This window comes from Terrapene carolina, unplaced genomic scaffold, assembly GCF_002925995.2.
Source record: "Terrapene carolina triunguis isolate 2854851 unplaced genomic scaffold, T_m_triunguis-2.0 Scaffold179, whole genome shotgun sequence".
Classification (NCBI taxonomy): Eukaryota; Metazoa; Chordata; order Testudines; family Emydidae; genus Terrapene; species Terrapene triunguis.
The window spans coordinates 1,133,914-1,156,961 of NW_020664530.1; the positions used below are offsets into that span (position 1 = coordinate 1,133,914).

General features: G+C 39.6%; 1 protein-coding gene across 2 annotated transcripts; it reads right to left on the minus strand.

Moving 5' to 3' along the window:
- Positions 1-1,876: 1,876 nt before the first annotated feature.
- On the minus strand, positions 1,877-22,667 carry LOC112113497 (M-phase-specific PLK1-interacting protein). 2 transcript variants are annotated; one of them, XM_024209794.2, is made up of 3 exons: positions 22,217-22,667; positions 4,197-4,331; positions 1,877-2,459 (listed from the first exon to the last, which is right to left on the minus strand). In XM_024209794.2, exons 1-3 carry the CDS (start codon positions 22,583-22,585, stop codon positions 2,457-2,459), a joined length of 507 nt encoding a protein of 168 aa, XP_024065562.1. In that variant the 5' UTR covers positions 22,586-22,667; the 3' UTR covers positions 1,877-2,456. The 2 variants fall into 2 exon arrangements, with proteins under 2 accessions (XP_024065562.1, XP_026509809.1); XM_026654024.1 differs by lacking the exons at positions 1,877-2,459; positions 4,197-4,331 and adding an exon at positions 16,487-17,256.
- Positions 22,668-23,048: the final 381 nt, after the last annotated feature.

Here is a 23,048-nt window from a genome sequence, read left to right on the forward strand (position 1 = left end):
ATTTTTTTTAACTATGTAGCTGGACTTTTAACTGGCAACTTATATTAACTACTATTTATACCACTACTTCAACTAGCTCTCAGTGTATGCTTCCAAAGTGTTTGTATAAGGAATTCCATATGGTAATAAAGGGAGATGCAGTTTTGAGGAAAGATCTGGATAGCCATGCTCTATTACTAAGTGTTCCTGAAAAAGGAATTGAGTACACAGAACAAGAAAGTTGGCAAACATCCAGACAGGGAAGTAAGGGATAGTCTGGATGGATAACTGGTGGAACATTACCATTTATGTTGACACACACTTCTGATGTTGATGGAAGCATGGAAAAGGGCAATTTACCATACTCTTTGATGGGGAGAAATATCACCAGAGGGAAAAATCCCAAACTACAAAATATTTCTTGGTGAGACAGCCAGATTTTTTCCTTGAAAACTTGTTAGCTTTAGAGAAGAGAAAAATCATACTACTAATTATCCTCCCAGATTTTTAAAAAACAAGTTTGACCTTGATCCTGCAAACACTTTAAATATGTGAGTACCTTTGTTGGCTTCAGTGAGACTATGTGTGCTTAAACTTATGTCAGAAATTTCCGAGTGCTATTCAGTCAGAATAGAAAAGGGGTTCTCTTGTCAGTGGCTGCTGAAGTATTTTGAAAGACTAGCGCGCCCCTTTCTAAAAATATTATTTCGTGTTCTTGGGAATTGGTTTAGTTCAGGCGTTCTCAAACTTCAGTGCACTGCGACCCCCTGATAACATAAATTACTACACGACCCCAGGAGAGGGGACCAAAGCCTGACACCGCCTTAGTCCCACCGCTCCAGGCCGGGGTGCCAAAGCCGAAGCGCAAAAGGCGTCAGCCCCAGCCAGGAGGCCTGTAGCCTGAGCCCTGCTGCCCATGGCCAAAGCCCTTGGGCTTTGGCCCTGGGCCCCAGCAAGTCTAATGCCAGCCCTGGCAACCCCATTAAAATAGGGTTGCAACCCACTTTGGGGTCCCGACCCACAGTTTGAGAACTGCTGGTAGTTGATAGGTGGAAGTTACTTACAAAAAGGATTTTCGGATTTCAAATCCAGGTGCTTTTCTGGTACTATTAAAGCCAGGGATGAGTGGCTGTAGGGCTAGAGGATACAATTTAAAGTATCCAAGGGGCATTTCATTTTGCAAAGCGGACCAATATGTACTGAGGCACAAATGAGAATTCTGTGACTGAGTGAGGAAAGTTGTAAATGCAACTATTTTTGTTTGCCCAACATTGTAATATATGTAGGAAAATTCAAAGTCAACCCATTCCTCTAGAGTGACAAGACATGAGTAACCACTCTAGCTATAGTCCCAATAGAAGAAATCAAATAATTCATACATTGATTAAAGTGTGATGCTGTCTTATTATTCCATCAGCACACTATGTGCATGCCAGCAAAGAAAAAAATATTGAAAGAGAAAAGAAAAACTCTTTTTACTGTTAGTTAAGTGATCTCCTGTAGCTGTAAGATGTCATTATATACACCGCTACCTCGATATAACGCAACCCGATATAACACGAATTCGGATATAACGCGGTAAAGCAGTGCTCCGGGGGGGGCGGGGCTGCGCGCTCCGGTGGATCAAAGCAAGTTCAATATAACGCGGTTTCACCTATAACACGGTAAGATTTTTTGGCTCCTGAGGACAGCGTTATATTGAGGTAGAGGTATACTTGATGCAGGAACTGACAACATTCAAACCCCACAGCAATATTCAGTTAAATTATTTCAACTAAGGCTAGTTTACTAATGCAAAACCTATTGTTCTTAAGTAAGATCAGTAATTAAGGCTTTGCTGCTGCTGCCGCCAATGAGATACATGAGAAATTTCAGATGAAGAACGCATACTGTAATTGAACTGAGAATTTTAACAAGGCAGAATCAACATTAGTAACGTAAATAGTAAGTTTTAATTCTTCTTGGTCCCAGGATATTAGAGACACAAGGTGGGGGAAGATATTTTATTGAACCAACTCCTGTTGGTGAAAACAACAAGGTTTCGAACGTACACAGAGCTATTCTTCAGATATTACCTCACCCACCTTGTCTCTCCAAGTTTTAATTCTGACAAAGAGATTGTTTAAGTCACTCAAATCAATCCAAGATTTCATTCAATAGAGCAGCATTGGTTTGCTGTTATGTTGTAGGATTCCATAGGCTGGAGAGAAACAGATCCAGTGCTCACATTCAGAGAAATTATTCCTTTAGGCTCCAAATCAGTTAGGTACGTAAGCATGTGAGTAGTCCTCTGGACATGAATTGTGGCTTTAATTAGGAATTTTAGTAATTACAATTAGTAGGGTTTTTGTTTTTAAATGAGAGCTTCAACAGCAGATGGTTTGCATTTCTCTTTCTTGAAGTTCCTCTTTTTAAATACATCATTAAATTAGAAAAAACAAGTCCAATTCAGTGCAACATTACGGCTGCACAATCAGTCACTAAAAGGCAAAAAAATGAAATAATTAAGGTTCCAACAGTAACATTGACTTGGCTTCATTACACCTACTGTATGTCTTATGATATACATCTTTTATATCATACATAACTGGAAAACAGTCGTAAAATAGAATACATGGATGCAACATCTATGTTCATGTTGTTTTTGGAACCTTAAATTCTGCACTTCCTGACTTTAGGTGACTTTAAGCAAACAACCTTAATAGTGCATTAATATAATTTTTTCATTTTATTTCTGAGTTTTTTCTAAAGAAAAGAAAAAAAATCTAAGGTAGGGCTAATGCTTAAGTTGTTAACGTATGCTGACATCTGTAAACTCTTTCAAGAGCTTAAGCCACATATAATACAGTTTACTCTAAAAACAACTGGTCTAAAGCTTACATTGTGAGGTTGCATGTTTGTTTCTCAGTAACATGTAAAATTTGCTCAGTTTACAAGATTTTTTTTTTTAAATCCAATCCTCCCATCTGAAACCCTGCCAGGCTTGCAAACTCAACTTGTGATCTGAAAGTCAAGCTGTTTTTCTTTCCATCTTGTTAACTATGGTCAATAATGAATTGTGCAGAACAATTTCTGTCCTCTTACACCTGTGCAACTCCAATGTTATCTTCTACTTTCTTTCACCCTTGACAAATTCCTTTGACCTCAATAGGGTGAGACTATAACCTTGCAACTCTCACTTTTAACAATTCCGTTGATTATGCCCCAAGCCAGTATGGAATCCAGCCAATTCTTCTATAGCTCTAGTGATTCTGCAGTATTGACAGGAATAAAAAGTACTACAAGTTTCTCTTTCTAAATTAAGTAGATATTACTGAAAAAGACATGGACCAAGTCCATTGAGTAAGAGAGGACAATTTTTAGAGTTACTCTTGAAACTAGGGCCTCATATTAGGGGCATCCAGCCCTCGAAATACACTGAAAAGCGTACATGTAAAACAAAACAACAGTGCACTTAAAAACAAAACAAAAAATATGCATGCAAGGTGTTATAACCTTAAATATAGCACCTATCTAGTGCTTGTTATCAATTTTTATGTTTATTATATAATGAAAGTGGAATGCAGGTGATTTGCAATTTAGACTAGATTGTTAGATTTATGCATGTAATTAATATGACTGGATAAGAATTGTGTGTACAATTTTGCATGTGCAACTGCTTGTGTGCACTTCTAAAAATGTGGGCCTTAATATTTTCTAAAATGTTAATGTACATGTATTGTAAATTCCTTTGAATTGGCTTGCAGAGAGTAACATAGCAACAATTCATTGTTTACATTACTTCCATACATGTATCACTTAAATCAAAGGACTGGTGACTAGAAGAAAAAGGTCTGACAGAGGAAAAAGAAACTGTACCCTTTTTTGTTTTTATTTTGAATCAATTTTGTATACTTAAGCTGTATACCCTTACTGTTATGACATGGGGGAAAAAGTGTGCTCCAGTATAAAATAACACGTCCTGCTAAAAACTTTTAATGCAACAATTCATGGTAAATTTGGCCACTGTAAATCACATTTGACGTGTTCAGTCTATCTCAGGGGTAGGCAACCTGCGGCACGCGAGCTGATTTTCAGTGGCACTCACACTGCCCGGGTCCTGGCCACCGGTCCTGGGGGCTCTGCATTTTAATTTAATTTTAAATGAAGCTTCTTAAACATTTTTAAAACCTTATTTACTTTACATATAATAGTTTAGTTATATGTTATATACTTACAGAAAGAGACCTTCTAAAAATGTTAACATGCATTACTGGCACCCAAAACCTTATATTAGAGTGAATAAATGAAGACTCGGCACACCACTTCTGAAAGGTTGCCGACCCCTGGTCTATCTTCAGACAAAGGCTTTCCTATAGAAAAATGTCCAAAAGTCGTATAGTAAATATTAACTTGAGCAACTGAGTACAGAGAACAGTTATTTTAGAAAGGTCTCACTGCCAAGAAAACGGTTAACAACAAACTGTAATCAAACTATATTGCTGGAATGTTATAAACATTTTCATATATTCCAAATAAACACTCAGGACTATGGAATATATTAGAAAATCACTCAGATTTTGCTTTCAGGCTAATGGAAAATAAGAACGCAACGATTTTTTCCATAAGACACAGCAACTGGTTGGCTACACTATCGATTTCTTCAGTTATAAAACTTCTGCTTATAAAGAGAAAAAAAAGCCCCTTGAAATTAATGACTAATACTGCTAATGACTGTCTTATTCAGTGCTAATTGCTTGGGAATCCTCCAGTGGAAACTACAATAATTAAACAGATTGCTGCCTAAATCATTTCCAGGTGCAGTAAAATTTACTAGTACAAGTATTGCAGTTCTTATTTTTGAGAAAGTTATGGTGCAACCTAAACTTTTGCACTTTCCTCCATGCAAAATTAACAAAAGAAGTCTTATTACAATAATGTAACATTTAGTTCCTGCACAGACTTTAAAAATGGTTACTAAGGGTGAAATCCTGGCTCTAATGAAGGCAATGGGAGTTTTATCATTGACTTCAGTGGGGTCAGAATTTCACTTTATATCTTAATTTTATTCAAAAGAAACAAAATTCCATTTATCCAGCACAATAGGTAGATAGTTGTTTTAACTCTCTGTATTTCAAGAAGCTTATTTTTACCCAAATTTCCTAAAATGATGAGTGGTACAGATATGTCGACAAGTATTGCACATTTTAGTAAAGAAATCATGAAGATTCTCAATGGTTTTAAACTGTTGCATGCTAGCAATGTGAGAAACCTCCACTGGATTTATTTTGCAAAAAGATAAGATTGCCTGAGGGCATCTACAAGCTCTTTGTAGCAGGAATGGCGGTCACTTACTAGAAAGATACCCCAGGAAAATAAATGAAAGCAGCTATGCAGGCTTGGACAAGGCTATAGGATACAATTAATGAGCAATTACATTAGGGAGGGTGCTATGTAGATGCCCACAGCAGAATCAGATATCACCGGTTACAGCTGGTATTTTTGTGGAAAAAACGTATTAAAAAAGCTACCAGATTAAAAACCAAACAAACCCTGAAATCAGAAGCAATGTCTAGTAATTAGAGGATGGGACTGAAATTCAATAACTCAAGTCTTATTCCCCATTCTGCCACTGAATATCAGAGAAACCTTGGAACAAAGGTTAGAGTCAGAGAGATTGTCTACACTGCAATTAAAAACCCATGGCTGGCCCCTGCCAACTAGCTCAGGCTCATGGGACTGTTTAATTGCAGTGTAGAAATTTGGGCTCAGGCTGGAGCCCAGGCTGAGACCCTGCGAAGGGAAAGACCAGCCAAGGGCATCTAACTGCAGTGGGACTTAAGCATGTAACTGCCTCTTTAAAAACTGCAGCTAGGTGACCACAGATTGAGAATTTTGTGCATGTCTTGTGAGAAACCCAATTTCAAATCCCTCTCCTACCTGATTTGAAGCAGTGACTTGAACCTAACTTTTCCACATCCCAGGTGAGTGCCCTAACCACTGGGCTATAGAGTCACTCACTCTCTCTGGCCCAATGAATTATTTACAGAAAGTGGAAAAGTTTCACCATGAGAGATTGAGGAGCAATACCAACAGCCTATCCATTAGTGTGCTCAACTGGGAGGTGGAGACCTGGGGTCAAGTACAAATCAGACAGAGGAAGGATTTGAAAATATCTCCCACATCTCCGGTAAGTGCCCTAAACACTAGGCTACTGGATGGACAGACACGCATGAAATTCCAAAGCTGTCTTTTGTGCAGAACCCAATCCTGTAAGTGTGCTCAGAGAACACCTTTGAAATTGGGTTCTGCCGGTAAGAGACAAGGGAATGCCACTGGGGCTTAGACATGAGCTAGGGCTCTGAGCAGTTAGTTTGCTGTGAGGTGGCACCAGGATTTAGGAAGACTTGTGCCTGCCTACTGGCAGAAACTTATGCACTATGGGGACTTTAGGCACCTACAGGGTTAGGTGGCAGCTGAGCAGTGGTTTTGAGAATGTCAGTGGCACCTAAATGTTGGACTTAGGTACCTAAAGAGGCAGCTAGGCACTTAGATCTTTGTGGATCTAGCCCCTACCCTTTCTGTTTCCCCATCTGTAAAATGGTGGAATAGGACTGACCTGTCTTAAAAGGACTGTGTGATGCTTAAAGTATTAAAACATTCTGGCTACCTTTGGATGAACGGTTATATACATAAAGTGAATTTATAGTTAAGAATGCAAGGGTAAGAGATTCAAACTATTTCTAGTGCTACACAGGATTTCCTCCTCTTTTGTGAGAACCTTTGATATTATCCTTCTTGCACTTCTTGCCAAAGGTGGCAAAAAAATCACTGTCTTGAGATTATCGATTCCACTTTTGCAGTTTAGGGCAGAAATTCCATAGTTCATCACTCATTCACAGGAGAGAAGTACCTCATACAAGATTTTAAATCTGTAATTCACGGAGGAACAAAGACATTGGTAGCCCACATGCCTGAGATATCTCCTCTAGTAGATGGTTTGCTTAAGCGGTGCTTTTTGAGTATCAACTGAAGAATTAAACTAAAATTTCTTGACACTAGTCAGCTTATCTAATTGGTGCTGCTAAAAAAAAAAAATGTATATTGGCAGGTGCTGAAGGCTTCTGGCAATGGACCCAGTATGGTTTCACCATGCAAGGGAAGGCAAAATATTTCAGGTGATAAGAGAGCCAGCATGGATCATGCACACTCTGCATCCAGCTCAGCTTTGTGGAGGTGCTTTGGGGCAAGCTGATGAAAGAATGGGGTTGGAGTAGCCTCCAGAGAACAACTTAACAGGTTGGTGGTGGAAGTCTTCTTCCCTCTTGATCTACTCCAGCTCCCTTGCCTCTGATGACCAATTGTATAGTTTAACAAGCAAGAACTTGAGCCATAAGAACCTTCCAAAGGGAGAACAGACAGCAGTTCATTTTCTGGCACTGCCTATTAGCATGGAAGTCAAGTAGACCAGACAGGGAATCAGAAATGGTGTGCTGGCTTGTGGTTAAGGGGGTTGTGTGCAGTAACAAAAGTCCCCTGGAAGAATTGGATCCTATATGAATTTACAGGCCTAAGGTCCACCATATTTGCAAGAAAGTAAGTTTTGGGGAGATTGAGTTGAGATACAAACAAGAGCAACCTTTTCCTGTCTATTACAGCAGTCTCTAATGAATATTCAGAGGATGAACAGGGCATCCATCCTATAATGGGGAAATAGATGTGGCCAGCATCTAGTCAGGCTCTCATACTGAAGGGTAACATAAGAAGTTGTGGTTTCCAGCTGTAGTTGAAAGTTTAGTTAGAGAATGATAGAGATCAGGAGGAAGGAAAAAAGCATTGAGAGTGATGCTCCTATTTAAATATTCCTGACACCTTAGTTTTTGTTTCCGTTCTCCGTTCAGAACTTTCAAACTATTGTAATAAAAATATTCTACATGTTGTAAATTAAATATTTATCATACCATCAAGAGAGTTTTTCATGTGGAACCACAGACTGAGCTTCTTGCCCACTCAAAAGGCAAGGAAAACCAGAACCTTACCTGTAAGCATAGGCGCCGACTCCATGGCTGCTCTGGGGCTCAAGCACCCATCAAAAAAACAAAACAAAAAAAAAAAAAAAAAAAAAAAAGGGGGTGCTCAGCACCTGCAGAGCCAGATTAATCTTTTATGGGCCCCACCCCCATTCGGCCTCTTCCTCCCAAAGCCCCACCAACTGCTCTGCCCTGAAGGCCTGCCTGCTGCTCGCACAGAGGGAGCACCCACTGGCAAAAACAAGAGTCAGAGCCTGTGCCTGTAAGTCAGGTTTCTAGTATACCACTCTAGACATCTGGTTTATCAGTGTATTTTATGCTCTGCAGGCAGATGTAACTGATTAGCATGGTAAATTTTCTGGCCACATTCCAAAGCACATGCTATTTCTGTCATTCCCTGAAGTTCCTATTATGATTAGGTTATCGGACAAACTAGACAAATTTTCCTAAACAGACTAATTTATACATCCCACAACAAAACAAAAGGGGGAAGGAGGGGGAGCAAATATAAAACTGACTGAACAAGTATTTCCAGGTGAGTTTTGCAAAAGCCCTGGGTTATATCCAAGGACTACGGCTGGGATTTTCAAAAGTGAGTGAGTTAGGCATAGAAAGCTAATGGGAGTTGTGTGTTTAATTCCTGTAGGCACATTTGAAAAACTCCACCCTAAGTTTCCAATTTCTATACCAATTTAGAGCAGCAGTGCATATAAAATAAATCCATATAGCACAAAAATGGACTTAAGTGTTACTTGTTCTGTAAGACCTCTAAGAGCCATACAGCTATATCACCTGAAGCCCTAACATCTAATTTGTAATAACGGTTACTGAGTAGTAAATAAATTTTCATGTAATTATCTTTCTAGCTGAATGGTCTTCACATCAAGCATGTTAAACCTCTACTATAGGCTTCCTTAATGCATGAAGTAGTCAGTTAGCTCTGGAGGCTTGAATGATTTCACTTGTATTATATTTTGAAACAATTTTTTTTTTCAGACTTAACTTTCATTCTAATTGAATCTGAATTTTAAAACGTCTCTTTATCAGAAGGAAGAGGAGAACAAAGTGAGGGTAAGCAGATGTTCTTGTTTATACATTGTTTTTACAGAGTGAACTCTGGGATTGGTTTGATCTCTACCTTGTCACTGAATTGAGATGAAAGGAAATTTGCATCAAAGAACTACTAATTGCTCCAAACCCTCTGCTGAGGAGATGGATATTATGAATGCTACTTGCCAGGACAAAAATTGTATAGACAGCAGAGAAACAGTAGCTAAAAACTCAAAAAGAGGAGGGCCAATTCCATTAGCAACTTTGTTCCATGGAATATTGATCTTTATTTTGGATGCTATCCTGAACATCATCTTACGAGCTAGATGGGTAAAACAGTCAAATATGGGAACCATAAAGGTGGGTTTTAATACACTCAAATGCAAGGCCATATCTAGAAATAAAGAATGTAGGTCACACAAGACAGGAGCCAGTATCCTGCAGTGGAGTGACATTGAAAAGGATTTAGGAGTTATGATAGATAAACTGAACATGAGTTACCAGTGTGATGCTGTGACTAAGAGGGTCAATATGATCCTTGGATGCAAAGGGAGAGAAATGTCAAATAGGAGTATAGAGGTGATATTTACCTTAGCATTAGTATGCTGCACTGGTGAGATCATTACTGGAATAATGGGTCTAGTTCTGGTGTCCACATCTCAAAAGAAATGTTAAAAAATGGGAGGTTTAGAAAAAAAAGCTCCAAAAATGATTTGAGGTCTGGAAAATATGCATCAGTGAGACTTAAGAACCTGTATTTAGGTTACTGAAAAGAAGGTGAAGGGGTAAACTTAATCACCATCTACAAGTACCTACACACGGAAGAGATTTCTGATAGTAGATGTCTCTTTCATCTAGCAGAAAAATGTATAACATGATCCAATGGTTGAAATCTGAAGCTAGACAAATTCAGGCTAGTAATAAGGTGCACATTTTTAACAGTGAAGCTAACTGACTGCAACACCTTCAGTTGGGATGGTGGATTCTCCATCACTTGAAATCTTTAAATAAAGACTGGATATCTCCCCTAAAAGATATGGATACAAATCATTAACACATTTTTATTCTTAGTAAAACCTTTACATAGTCTAGATTTAGGCCCTAAATTGAAAGTGATCCTCTCAAAATTACTGCCTACTTTCTTAGTTTAGTGAATTTAATGTATAAAGAACAAGCGTAGCAATATCTGCTGCTAAGGAATATGCTAATACAGAATAATTTATATTGGAATGGAATCCCAGCTCAGTCGCTGTTTCTATCATTGACAGCACTCAGTACATAATTTGTTTTTGGAGGTTAAATGTTCTACAGGTAAAAAAGGTTTACTGAATTACATGAGTCTGTTTTGAAGTAAACGGAAACTTTGCTTGAATAAAGAGCACACGATGAGGCTGAAATTTTAAAATAGGACAAGTACATTTCTACCCCGATATAACGCTGTACTCGGGAGCCAAAAAAATCTTACCGTGTTATAGGTGAAACCGCATTATATTGAACTTCCTTTGATCCCCCGGAGCGCTGCTTTACCGCATTATATCTGAATTTGTGTTATATCGGGTCGCGTTATATCGGGATAGAGGTGTACTATTATACTAAGGAGGTGCCACTACCACATTTTAGTTGATCTGTACTTAAGGCAGCAATTAAACCTCTTACTTGTGTGTAAGTAAGATAGTTCATCCTTCTCTATCTTGCAACACTAGCTCAAGAATTTTTCTGCAGTTACACGTAAATCTGGTAATTTGAGGAACTGAAACATTTAAAAGTTACCCGGGGGGGGGGGGGGAAAGGAACAGTCTAACCTTTTTGAACTCTAAGAGGGATTTTTGGTGCTTGAAAGTTGAATATTGACTTACTTTTAGAATCTACAAGTAAGACATTCTGTTTTTAAACTAAGAAAATATAAGCTGTTGATTCAAGTTGTAGTCAGTCATTTTCCATATACAGCAAATATTACAGTGTAAAACTGGTTTAACTTTAGCATGCCACTATTCAATGTAAAATAAAATAGTTAATCCATTATTTTTGCTGAAGAGATCATACAATAAATTTGATGGTTTCAACTTAGGAGAAGCAGAGAAAACATTTTTCATCCAAAAGGACAGCCTTACAGCTATCAGTTATAAAGTTCACTACTTCACCTGTTGAACTGTGAGCAAGAAGCAACGCCTAGAACTTGTCTCAGACTGTGGGAAGTCTGCAGGAGAACTCCATGCCTCCGTGGTGTTTAAGGAAATGAGCTGCTCTCCTGGCTCCCTTACAAGCCTTGTGGAAAGCCCTTTGGCTAGTGATCCCTGTATTCTTATCTCCTCCCTCCCCAAAAAGTTAGTATTCAATTTCAAGGATAGGATTTTCAAAAGCACTTGTATCAGCCTAATTCTGCTCCCATTAAAGTATACAGTAAAATTTCTATTGGCTTTATTAGAAGCAGAGTTAGGCCAATGCGTGTTATTTTGAAAATCTCACCTCTGAACTGTAACAGAATAAATCTGGATGTGTGCAAAAGTTTCACAGATTACCAAGAACAATTTATATCAGTATAAAACTTGTGCTTATAGATTGCATGAACACTGACAGGCAATGCAGGAGTCACCTGCCTAGGATCTATTGCAGGGGAAGAAAATTGGCCAAGGATTTCAGGATTGGAGTTAGTCAGGACTAGGGAAACAATTAACTGCTTTAACCACCACCTTCCTGCCCATTCCTATCCCCGCCTCCAAATAAACCCCCACCAAACTGTACACTTCTGGTGGAGAAGTCTAACTGCTGTTCACGTTCTCTTGCCCACAATGTTAATATAACAATATATGGTCAAGATATGATATTTTGCTTAATATAGTTAATTCTGCATCAAGATGCCCCAACCCCATTTCCAACCCTTGGACTTTTGCTTCCACATTTACATTTTTTTTAAAAACACAAATATTAGTGAAATGTATATTCATAACAAAAATTACAGGCAAAAATTAAGGTCAGGCAATTTTACGTACACTGAAGGAAAGAATATTGTTAAATTGAAAGAAAGTTTGTGTAGTTGATTTTTATTCTGGGAGCGGATTGGAGAATGATTTTGGGCATGAATCTTGCTATAGTTTAAGATTTCCTTGCCTTAGTGGTCATGTTGTAAGAAAACAAACTCAACTGACCTACCTTAACTAAAGTAGCTGAGTTTGTGAGAATTATATCTAAACAAAAACAAATGGGCATAAAATCCAACAAATGAGTCTTTATAATACAGTGGACTCCTCCACCCCCAAAGACAGCATGAGAGGGAAGTGCTGGAGTTAGGAGAAAGAAGAACAGGACTCACTTAAATATACATTTGGAGAAAGATAATAAGTCAGTTTAATTTGATTCTAGGCAGCCCTATCTAATTCATGATCTTTTAAATGTTTTGTATTTGAATCCAGAACAACTGTTACTATTACTATTAAATTTTATTTGCTGGAAAAATAAGAGAAAAAGCCAGCTAGCTAATAGTGTTTGAACACAGGTGAGTGGCACAACTTCCAAACCTAGATCCCAGGGAATTACACACATGCTTAAGGTTTACTCATATAAGTAATCCCTTTGGAGGTCAATGAGTCTATTCACATATGTAAAGAAGTTAAGCACACACAGAAGCCTTTTCAGAATCAAGGCCTTAAGATTATTATTGGGGGGAAAACAACTTCAGTTAGCCATGTTCTGAGTGTTTAAGTGTCCTCAAAAATTGTAACTGACAAGAAGTTTTGTATATTCCGTCTCATTTCCTTCTACAGGATATCCTTTTAATAAAAGAAAAAATAGGATCAGGCCCATCAGGGTAATCCACTGGCAGGCTGCCAGACGGTTTGTTTGCATTTATACGGCTCCTTGCAGCTCCCAGTGGCCACGGTTCGCTGTTCCTGGCCAATGGGAGTTGCGGAAAGCGGCGGCCAGCACGTCAGCCGTAGGTTGCCCACCACTGTCTTATATCAAATAGTTAATATATTTCATTACTCACTCATGGTTAAACAATAACTTTGACAAAGAGAAGAGTAAATTAAATAGCCACTTTCTGATGATCTCACAATGAACATGAAATGAATTCAACACTGAAAATTGCTTAACATTTTGGGTGCTACTTTAACAAGTTTATTAATAAAATGTAACCAAAAATAATGACAAGTGAAGAATATTCTAAAATAAACTAACTATTCACATAAAATCAAAACCCGAATTACTTTCACAATAGCTAAGTAACATACACCCTTTGGGACAGATCTTCAGTTGGTGTAAATTGTCATAATTCCATTCAATGGAAGTGATAATTTAAACCAGCTGGGGATCTGTACCTAAATTCCTTGTAAGCTGCACAGCCGTGAGGCAGCCTATTTAGTGCCGCACAGGCACTTAGGGAACCCGCCCAGGGACCTGCCTCAGCCAGGGGAGGGGCGTTCCTCCCCCAACCTGCAGCATGCGGCCCAGACCCAGGCGCTGCCCAGGCCGGCTGGGGCACCTATCCTGCAGCCCCAGAGCTCCTGGGGTGGGGACAGGTGCCTCTCCCCCCCCAGCCCAGGTGCTGCTGTGGAAAGAGAGCACTGGGGGAGTCCTCGCTTCCCACCGTAGCCCCAGAGCACCCTCCTGCACCCCAAACCCCATATCCCCAGCCCCACCCCAGAGCCTGCACCCCTTGCACCCCAACCCTCTGTTCCAGCCCTGAGTCCCCTCCCACAAGAACCCCTCAGCCCCAACCCCACCACATGAATTTTGTTATGTGCACCAATATGAATGTGACATGCCACACATCATTTCCATATTGGTGCACATAACAAAATTCATTCCGCACATGGGTGGGGAAAAATTAGAGGGAATACTGATCTGTACCATATGCTAGTGAGAGCAATAACAATTTAAATTTAATGAGTTAAAATAGTGAATATTAATGTGTCAGATTAGATATTTGCTTCAGAGCTTGTCAAAAGTAATTGCACTACTCTGGAGTTATGCAAAACTTGAAAAACTGAGTTAACAGGAAAGCTCCATGAACAAAGGACTGAAGGCAAACACAGTAGGGTAGATAAATAATTTATCAATTTAACCTAAATAAAAACAGACCTAAACATAACTTACCTTAAAATGTCTGAAGTCTGCTAGGGAACAAACCTTCCCCATATCCTCATTTTTTCCTTAAAGGAAGAGTCCACTCCTCAACAAAACACAGGCACCATTTTTCAGCGCTCACAAAGAGGGGAAGCCCGGGTGCATTGTCTATCAACTAGTATTCTCAGAGCCATTCTGATATCATGCATAAGCTTCATAAACAAATAAGGAAGTCATGTATTCCAGGCCCATTAGAAGCAGGTGAAGAAGGAATGTTTGCCATATGGAAAAACGGCAAAATCTGTGGTGAAACAAGTGTTTTCAAGCTATAGAAAATAAGTCAAAGCTGAAAATTGGCTTTAAGTACATTATATTTACAGTTATGAACAAGAATTCATGCATTTTAGTCAAAGCTATTTAATAATGACATTTTGAAACACTGATCAGTTTATTGTAGAGTAAGAAGACCAAACTATTCACATTGTAAGCGCTTGGTGGAGTTTGAGGAGTTTAGCAAAAGATTGTTTACATTTATATTCCTTGCCAATTCTTGGCTGAATTATTTGAGTCTGGCAGTTTGATGTACTTTATCATAAATATAGGTCCAAATCCTGACATGCACAGGAGCAGCAGCATAATAGATGGCATTGTTGAAGGCCTGTATTAGTTTAACAATACTTCAAGATATTTTCCTGAAAATTTCTTTTTCTGGAAAAGCATCTACCTTCTCTGAAGTCTGAGACCCAAATCCAGAGGTAGCTGGGGTGAATTGTAAAGCCAAAGTGAAAGAAATGCATCTTTACGCAGTACAATGGCAGCTGATGTTGGGCTATTGTAAAGTAGTCCCACCTCTTACAGTGTCTTCTGTTACGAACCCTTTCCCTTCCCAAACCCAGTTTCTTCTCATATCTGTAACTGGGAACATTTATAATTTGAGTCTCTGAAGAGTATCAGATATCACCAAATCTGTTTCCCAAGAGCATAAAACATGTTATTAAAAAGAAACTGCACTGAATTATATATGGAACAGTAAAAGAAAGTTGACTCAGTAAAGCATCCCATTGCTTTTTGTTTGAGCTTTACAGCCCCCGTCAGATAAAAAAAGCAAAGCTTAATATTTCACATTTCATGATGGGTACATTTCATTGTTTTTAGTTCTATAAAACTTTCCATGGTTTATTCTTAAGTCATCTCAGTACTGCTGGTATGCACGGTGGATAAAAACAAGGACAGTCTAATGATACATTACCAATAGCTGGTTAACCAAGAACCAATTTTGATTCTGGACTGAGGGTTTAAATATTCTTGACATCAAGCAGACAGTATGGAAGAATTCTGCAAACATTTAAGGGCTATTTCACATTCCTCATTCAAGTAAAACTCCGATTATTTGAGAGCTACAACTTAGCAAGGTGTATTGAGTAGTGTCCAAAGCAGACATCCATGGATGCAATGCATGCATGCAGGTGTGTGCGCGCATGCGCGTGCACACACACAAAAATCTTAAGAGTATGTGATTCTTACAACTACCAAGGTCATTCTTCTGAAATGATATGAAGCACCCAAACTTAGTATCACAATTTAAAATTGACCTCAGACTTCCTTTACTTTAGTAAGTTCTCACCCATAATCTATATTTAAAATCCAGCATAACAAAGGTCAAAAACAAATACTGATATTTCCAACCATAACATCAAGTGTTTTGACAGTTTTTAGACATTATTACAAGCATAACAAGTCATAGAAAGGGCTTGTTTAAACATGATTTTATTCCCTATTTATTCTGGAAATAAGAGCATCCACACATGGAGTTAATCAGGGATAACTCCAAGTGTAGATAAGCCCTAAACAAAGCTTTCATATAACTTAGACACATTACCCATCAGGAGACAAAAAATGGTAAAAAGGCTCTTGTAGGCAGATATGTTAATCTAGTTTCTTTATCCAAGTCAGAAGAGAGTTATAAATGTTAATGGACAATTTAAGAGTGAAATGTTATGGTATGTACTGAACTTAATTATCTAACCATACAAACTGAGTTTGATTCATCACCAGATCTACACTATTCTAAAATTTAGAGCAAGACGACATCTTTGTATTCATTTAATTATCTAATGTTTATGTGCAGGTTAATCTTTACTTGCCAGAAGACAAATTTGTTTGCTATAATCCATAAATTTCTATTTTGTTTTCAAATATGAATCCTTTAAAATGCAACCAAAACCAAACAAACCAAAACCAAACCAAAACAAAAAACCACAACCCAAACATGATTACAGACGTTTATCATTCAAGAGCTGGTTTAACAAATTAAACTTTCCAAATACAATACATTGGTTTCCTGAGATGGCTAAAACTCATGTTTCACTTATTTAACACTAGAATTAACAAAAAATTGTGCACAAAATCAAAATTTAACCACAGAATATAAGGATTATATTTACAGAATATAACTAATTACTTCTTTGCCAAGTACACCTTAACAAAAAAGTCCTAAAATAATTTTTTTACATTACAAACCAAGGATTTACAAAGGTTTTTGTTTTTTGTATTTCCACACTTCATTTTAAAAACGTTGAAACATAAAAAAATACCACTTCCTAAAGGAGTTAACAATAAAAGTTAGGGTAACAATCTGGCATGGAAGAGGTAAATAAATGGAAACCTGTTTTAACAGACACAAATCAATCGCTGGTGATTAAAGAACACTTTGTTCTTCAAAGCTGGTAGGCACTTCCATGTAGCCAGAAATGTATATTATCCACCACTACTTTCCCCTCCCCCATACATAAAAATATTCAATGCAGTAAAAAGAAGTCAGATAAAAGGGTGGACATTTGTTCAAATAAAAGCATTAGCTAGGGTCTTGATTACTGTTCATTTTGTGTAGGTTTAAAGATTTTGTCCCAAAGTTTTCCTGACAGATGGAGTTATTTGGCTTTTAGAAATGTTAACTGAAATACCTCCCTTTTTTACCAGTATATGTTGTTTGCTCACTGCTGTATTGTTGGTTTATGTCTGTAACAGAAACTGGCTCTAGGCCAGCCCATGGGTCCTCAAGCATTGAAGGTCTGTAATAGTTTTCCACATCATTAGACACTCTTTTCCCTCTGCCATGCGCTGTACCAAATGGAGTAGATGTCCTGGGTGATCCCTTTGGAAGAAAACCATCAGGTAAAGAAACATTTAATAGACTAATTAAAACGAAAAAAGTTTTCCTCTAATGTAGCAGACCTTTCAAATTCCATCTGCTAGTGATAATTACCACTGCCCTAGAGTATCTTCCTCAGAAGAGTTTAGTTTATGTATCAAGGTTCATCACAATATTTTCTTGGGAACGGTGATGTACCATTATACAAGAGTAAGTTTGTCTAAAGTAAATGTTCACTTCATACCTGTATGTAACTGCAGAAAAAAACAACCGAGACTATTTTTAAATAGACTACACAGTCCTGAAACAGGTCTAATTTAAAAGCTAGGCAACAAAACAAAGAATAGATTAAGGTTGGAAAGAGTTTACAAAGAACCATTTACAAACAGCAAAATCTAGACACCACAAAGTATTTAAGGGCTGAGGGTTTAATCTGTGCTGTACAAAGCAAAGACACAGTTAACCCAAAACACTTACAGTAAAGAACATTGTATTTGGGTTAAACCAGTTGTTTTTCAAGTTCTACATAAAAGATTCCCTTCTTTAGATAACCAAATGTGGGTATTGTTGCTATATAAATCTGTTAATTAAATGCAGCACAAACTGTTTACAATGGACTAATTATTTGTCTGTTGGTGCTTTTGAGACTTGAATTTTGTCAAAGCACAGACAAGTTACGTTAATTATTCTCACTGACTACTGTTGCAAGTACATAACCTAAGAGAACTATAACAAAGATTTTACTTTGTGAATCTGACAGCATGGGTATTGTTAATTTCATACTTTCCTCTGTAAACTTAGTTTCCTTTTGTATAAATCTAGGCCCTTCACACAGCAACAGATAAGATTTTAAACTCTCAAATTTGGCAGGAAAAACTTGGAACCAGACAAACTGCTCAGGGATGGTCTAAACCAGGGATCGGCAACCTTTGGCACGCGGCTCGCCAGGGTAAGCCCCCTGGCGGGCCGGGCCGGTTTGTTTACCTGCCGCGTCCGCAGATTTGGCCGATCGCGGCTCCCACTGGCTGCGGTTTGCCATCCCAGGCCAATGGGGGATGCGGGAAGCGGCGCGGGCCGAGGGATGTGCTGGCAGCCGCTTCCCGCAGCCCCCATTGGCCTGGAGCAGCGAACCGCGGCCAGTGGGAGCCGCGATCGGCCAAACCTGCGGACACGGCAGGTAAACAAACCGGCCTGGCCCGCCAGGGGGCTTACCCTGGCGCGCTGCGTGCCAAAGGTTGCCAATCCTTGGTCTAAACAATGGCACAGAAATTATGTATCTAAAGATACCAGACAGCAACAAGTTTTCCTTCCATACAGAGATGGTCCCTACACCTAGTCACAGAGGAGGAAGAACTGAGGATGTTGGGGACCATCCATCCTCTCCAAACCTCAATTCTAAAAATCTGGTGGTGCAAAGGGGTGCACAATAGGTAAGTTTTTTCCAGAGAGCACCTGAAGTTTTATGGCACTGGAGGTACATCCCACAAATGGGAATATGCAGAAGCCACCTTGATTTTTTTCACCCCACTTCTTATTTCTCCATGTCATCACAATTAAATTATATGGATATGACTAAGATCTCACAAACAGAAGAATGACTACAAGTAGAGAAGTAGAACAACAGTGATGCCACAATTTTCATCTCAGTGTACCCAAGTCATAAGAAAAAGAATATATAAACACAAGAACACCTGTTAATTATATTTCACAAAGCCTTCCATGAGACATTAGTAGATTTACAAGTGTTTCCTAGACCAAGCCAATAAGAACTAGCAAAAAAGACTGGCATTAAGAGACACTCATTTAAGCATGCATATTAAAAAGCAAAGCTGTGTATTCTAGACTTCAGAAGACTGATCAAAGAAAGAGATGCTTCACTTCACTAAAATGTTGTAATCTAATTTAGTGGTTATAACACTGCTCCCAATCACCACACTCAGGAAATCTTTATTCTTTTTGTAACATTCTGCTTATAAATTTTCAGCATTCAGAAGACAATTAATTTATCCAAACTCAAAAACTCTGACACTGGATTTGTAGTAAATATTTTGAAGGGATGATTGCATTGGAGAAGTGTATTTAAAATTCTAACGGGCTCATTTAGACATGAAACTCAATTTGGAATAAGGTGGGGTGTGAAGTTAGAAGGCATTAGCTATTCCTGCCTAACTCCATGTGTTGATGCTTTTTTGGAATAAGAACCCCGTTTTGAAGTAAGCTCATTTGGAATAAAGCACTCATTCTGGAAGAGGAGCTTCCACACATTGTTAATCACAAATCACTATTCTGAAATAACTCCCTATGTATGTAGACGTTCACATCTTAAAATATTAACCATGACAAGTATCTCTAAACACAAAAAAGTGTTAATTCTTAATTTTATTACTGAGAGAGTGCAGGGAAAGGGAGACAAATTTCAGAACACTTAACAATATAGTGAAGCTATTCTCACATCAATCCTCCTTTGAATAGAAAACCTAAGGCTCTGTCTACACAAGGAAAACTGTCTCTAGCTGACATGGTTTAATACCATGATTTTAAATGTGGCAATAATGCCTAGAAAGATAGCAATGGTCACTCCCATCCCCAATTTCCTCTGTTAATGCTGAAAAGGTTTTGGTGCCAGCTCAGAGGAGCCAAGGGTTTTCAACCCTTTATAGAAAGCATGATAAGATACCGTTTTACCAGATTTTGCACTTCCTGTAATAATGCTGACATTTTTTGTCCCATCTCCACATTTTTCCAACCTCCACTGATGGGGGAATCAGGGTTACCACGACTATCAGCAATGGGACATTTCCCTGTTGGAGATGGAGCCTCTGTATTCAAAAGTCTTACTAGTCACTACTATGTCCAAACGGTTAATCAAGTTAGCATAAAAAGGTGGTAGTGGAAGTAGAAATACTTATGGCAGAAAACTAAATCAAAGCTAAGTAAAGAGAAAGTCCTATAGTTAGATAGGGACAAGCATTTATTCAAACTGTTTTGAAAATTAATATAATTATAACAAATCTATACTTAATACTATATTACCCTTTAAGCTTTTTTTAAAAAAGGTTATGGTAACTGAGGGTGCAAATTCAACTGTCCTCATTTTTAGTGCTTGAAAAGCACAATATTAGGTGTTAAGTAAAAAAATCTAACAAACACTGTTAATAAGAATTGCCTTTTCTAAGTCCTGTTTCCAGACAAAAGATTTTAGATGGTTTTTCTAGGTCCCTAAACTTGAGGATGTCAGTAGTATTACAAACTTTAGAGGTTTTGATGTGTATGAGCAATGATGGGTTTACAGGAGAGAGAGAGAGAATATTAGTCTCTCCAATGATAACACAAACTTTTGAACAGACAATGGAATCAAACTGCTCAGTACTCATCATTTTCTTCCCAGAAATCATTATGAAATAGCTTTCTCCTGAATGCAGGGGTCTAATCTATTAGAGACTAAGTTGTAGGGACACAGTCATTAGTAGTTACACTTTGCCACAATATAACTTCTTTCCCATGTCTATTAATGTACTCTGTACTTGTGCACCTCAAAGAACAGTTAAATTTAGTTATGGTACTTTTCTAAATATTTTTAATATCTATCAGCATGAAGTTTAAGATCAATTGTTAACTGTCCCCTCCATACCTTTTACTCATGTTAGATCTCAATCCCTTCCTCCACTGCAAATTCCTACCTTTTATTCATTTACTCCCACAAAGAATACATTGTGAACAAAATAACTTGACCAACAATTTTACAGAAATTGAACAAACTATCCATAGTTTCCAATGCTGTAAGCATAGTCCCATGTCAATAACCACTCTGAAAAGGCAAAACCAGAGTGATTTAGCATGAAGACCCATGCACAGCTTATCAGGCACTTTTCCAACTGAGCTGAAAACAAATACTAATTTCAGTAGTTACTGGGAATTGTATTTTGTATGGCTTTAACACTGTTCACTTTCTACCTGATTAAGTTGTTTAAAAAAAAAAAAAGTAGTAAACCACTGTTTGGCGGAGTGTTCTCTACACCTACATATCAGCTATTGGGTCTATGACCATGGCATTTCTATAGTGCATGTGCGTTCTGGTAAAGTTAGTTCTGTACCCCTCCCCCCACTTTTGTTTTTAAAGACAAAGCTTAAGTTATGAACTACAAAAGTTATGACATTGCTAGGTAAGAAATATTTCACCTGCACAGGTGTTACTTTAACTATTAGCCCCATACAGAAACTAACTACAATTCAGAGATTAGCATAGTGATTCATCACTTTAAAATTGGAAGTTGAAAACCACAAAGCATTATTGAGACAGTATTTCACTTCTCTTTTTTAAAGTTCCTTTTGTAACTAGGAAAGATTTTCAACTCTGTTTGAAAACAATTTTTTTAGTCATTTTAGCAGCAACCTATGCTTGACTGTACCCAATCTCCCAGTTATGTCAACTCCTCAAGTAAGAGGTCCCGGCCAAAGTTACAAACATTCAAATTCATCTTAGCTCTTAAAAAACAAACTAAAAACAACTCGGTAAAATTGAGACCGGGGAAAAAGCTAACATAAGGAAGGAGAAAGAGGAGTTTGAATGCTGCTTTCTTATCCCGCCCCCTCAAATGCCAGGGCAGGAGGGGAGAGAATATTCCTGGGGTTCTTGTCTCTTTCCCAGCCCCAAAGGGCCTGGAAGTGGATTCTGCTTTGCGTCAGTTTCCCTCCCTTTCAGAAAATGTGGAAAGCGTTGGCTGTGTGAATCAGTCTCTCTCCTCCCTCTAGTACAGGGTGGGGATGGATTTCACTCTGTATTACACTCGTCCCTCTTTTCTGGGATCTGGGGAGGGAGCCTAGGGGGGGGCGGAAATTGGGGAGGGGGGGCTGCTGCGTGTTTCAATCCGCCATTAATCTCTTTCCCACACGCGCACGGCGCCCACGCACCGAGGCACACAGCAGCCCCTCCCGCTGTCCAGGGCAGCTCCCCCTCCCATACCTGGTAGTATCTCTGGGAGCCCCGCGGCGAGGACTTGTATTGCTGCGGATGGTGCGGCGGACGCTGCTGGGCCGCGGCCGGGGGTATGCTGCCGTAGGGAGCCGAGTACCTGGGGCTGGCACTGTGCGGCCTGCGCGGGCTTTGACCCCCCGGGGACGGGCTCCCGAACCGCCCGCCGCCGCCGTGGAAGTTGTGGCCTCGGGGCGAGTAGGGCCGGTGGCCGTACGGCGGTGTGTGGTGGGGGCTCCCGTAGCCCCGCGGGGAGGGCGGCATAGGGCCCCCGCCGGAGGGAGGGCTCCGAAACCCGCCGCCCCAGGGCCCCCCGCCCGGGTACGGGGGCGTAGGGGGGCGGAAGCTCTGTCGGTGCATGGCCCCGTTCCGGCTCCCGCTGCGGCCTCAGAACCCCGAGCCGGGCAACGAACGAAAAGTGCGCAACCGCCCCGCCTAACCACCAGAGACACACGGCGCGTGCGCGCGCGGCGTGCTGCGTTGCTGCTCGCTGGGGCCCGACGCGCCCTGTGCCGCGGCCAGGAGGTTCCGGGTTCGGAGGTTCCGGCGAGGCAGAGAGGGAGGGGGGACAGAATGCACCACACCAGCGTTTCCCCCAGCATCAGTTAGGGCACTCTGGGCACCGGGGTCCCTGGGGAGGAGGCGGCAGCAGCTGCTGCCAGGGAGGAGGCACCCAGCAGGGTGGGCAAGGTTTGGCTGAAGACCCCCAAGGTGAAGCTCTCCTCTTAGGAGAAGGCCCCTCGTGTTCTCACTGCTGGCTCCGCGTGGACGGTGAAGTCCCATCCCCAAAGCAGACTGTAGCCATTAACCCGCCTTGGGTTCT

What these genes read in the sequence shown, in the direction of transcription:
- LOC112113497 (XM_026654024.1), bottom strand. Translation starts at nt 22,585, where the DNA reads ATGCACCGACAGAGCTTCCGCCCCCCTACGCCCCCGTACCCGGGCGGG. An exon ending in GCTCCCAGAGATACTACCAG is followed by an intron (nt 17,257 to 22,216) that starts GTATGGGAGGGG and finishes TTTCTTCCAAAG; the next exon opens with GGATCACCCAGGACATCTAC.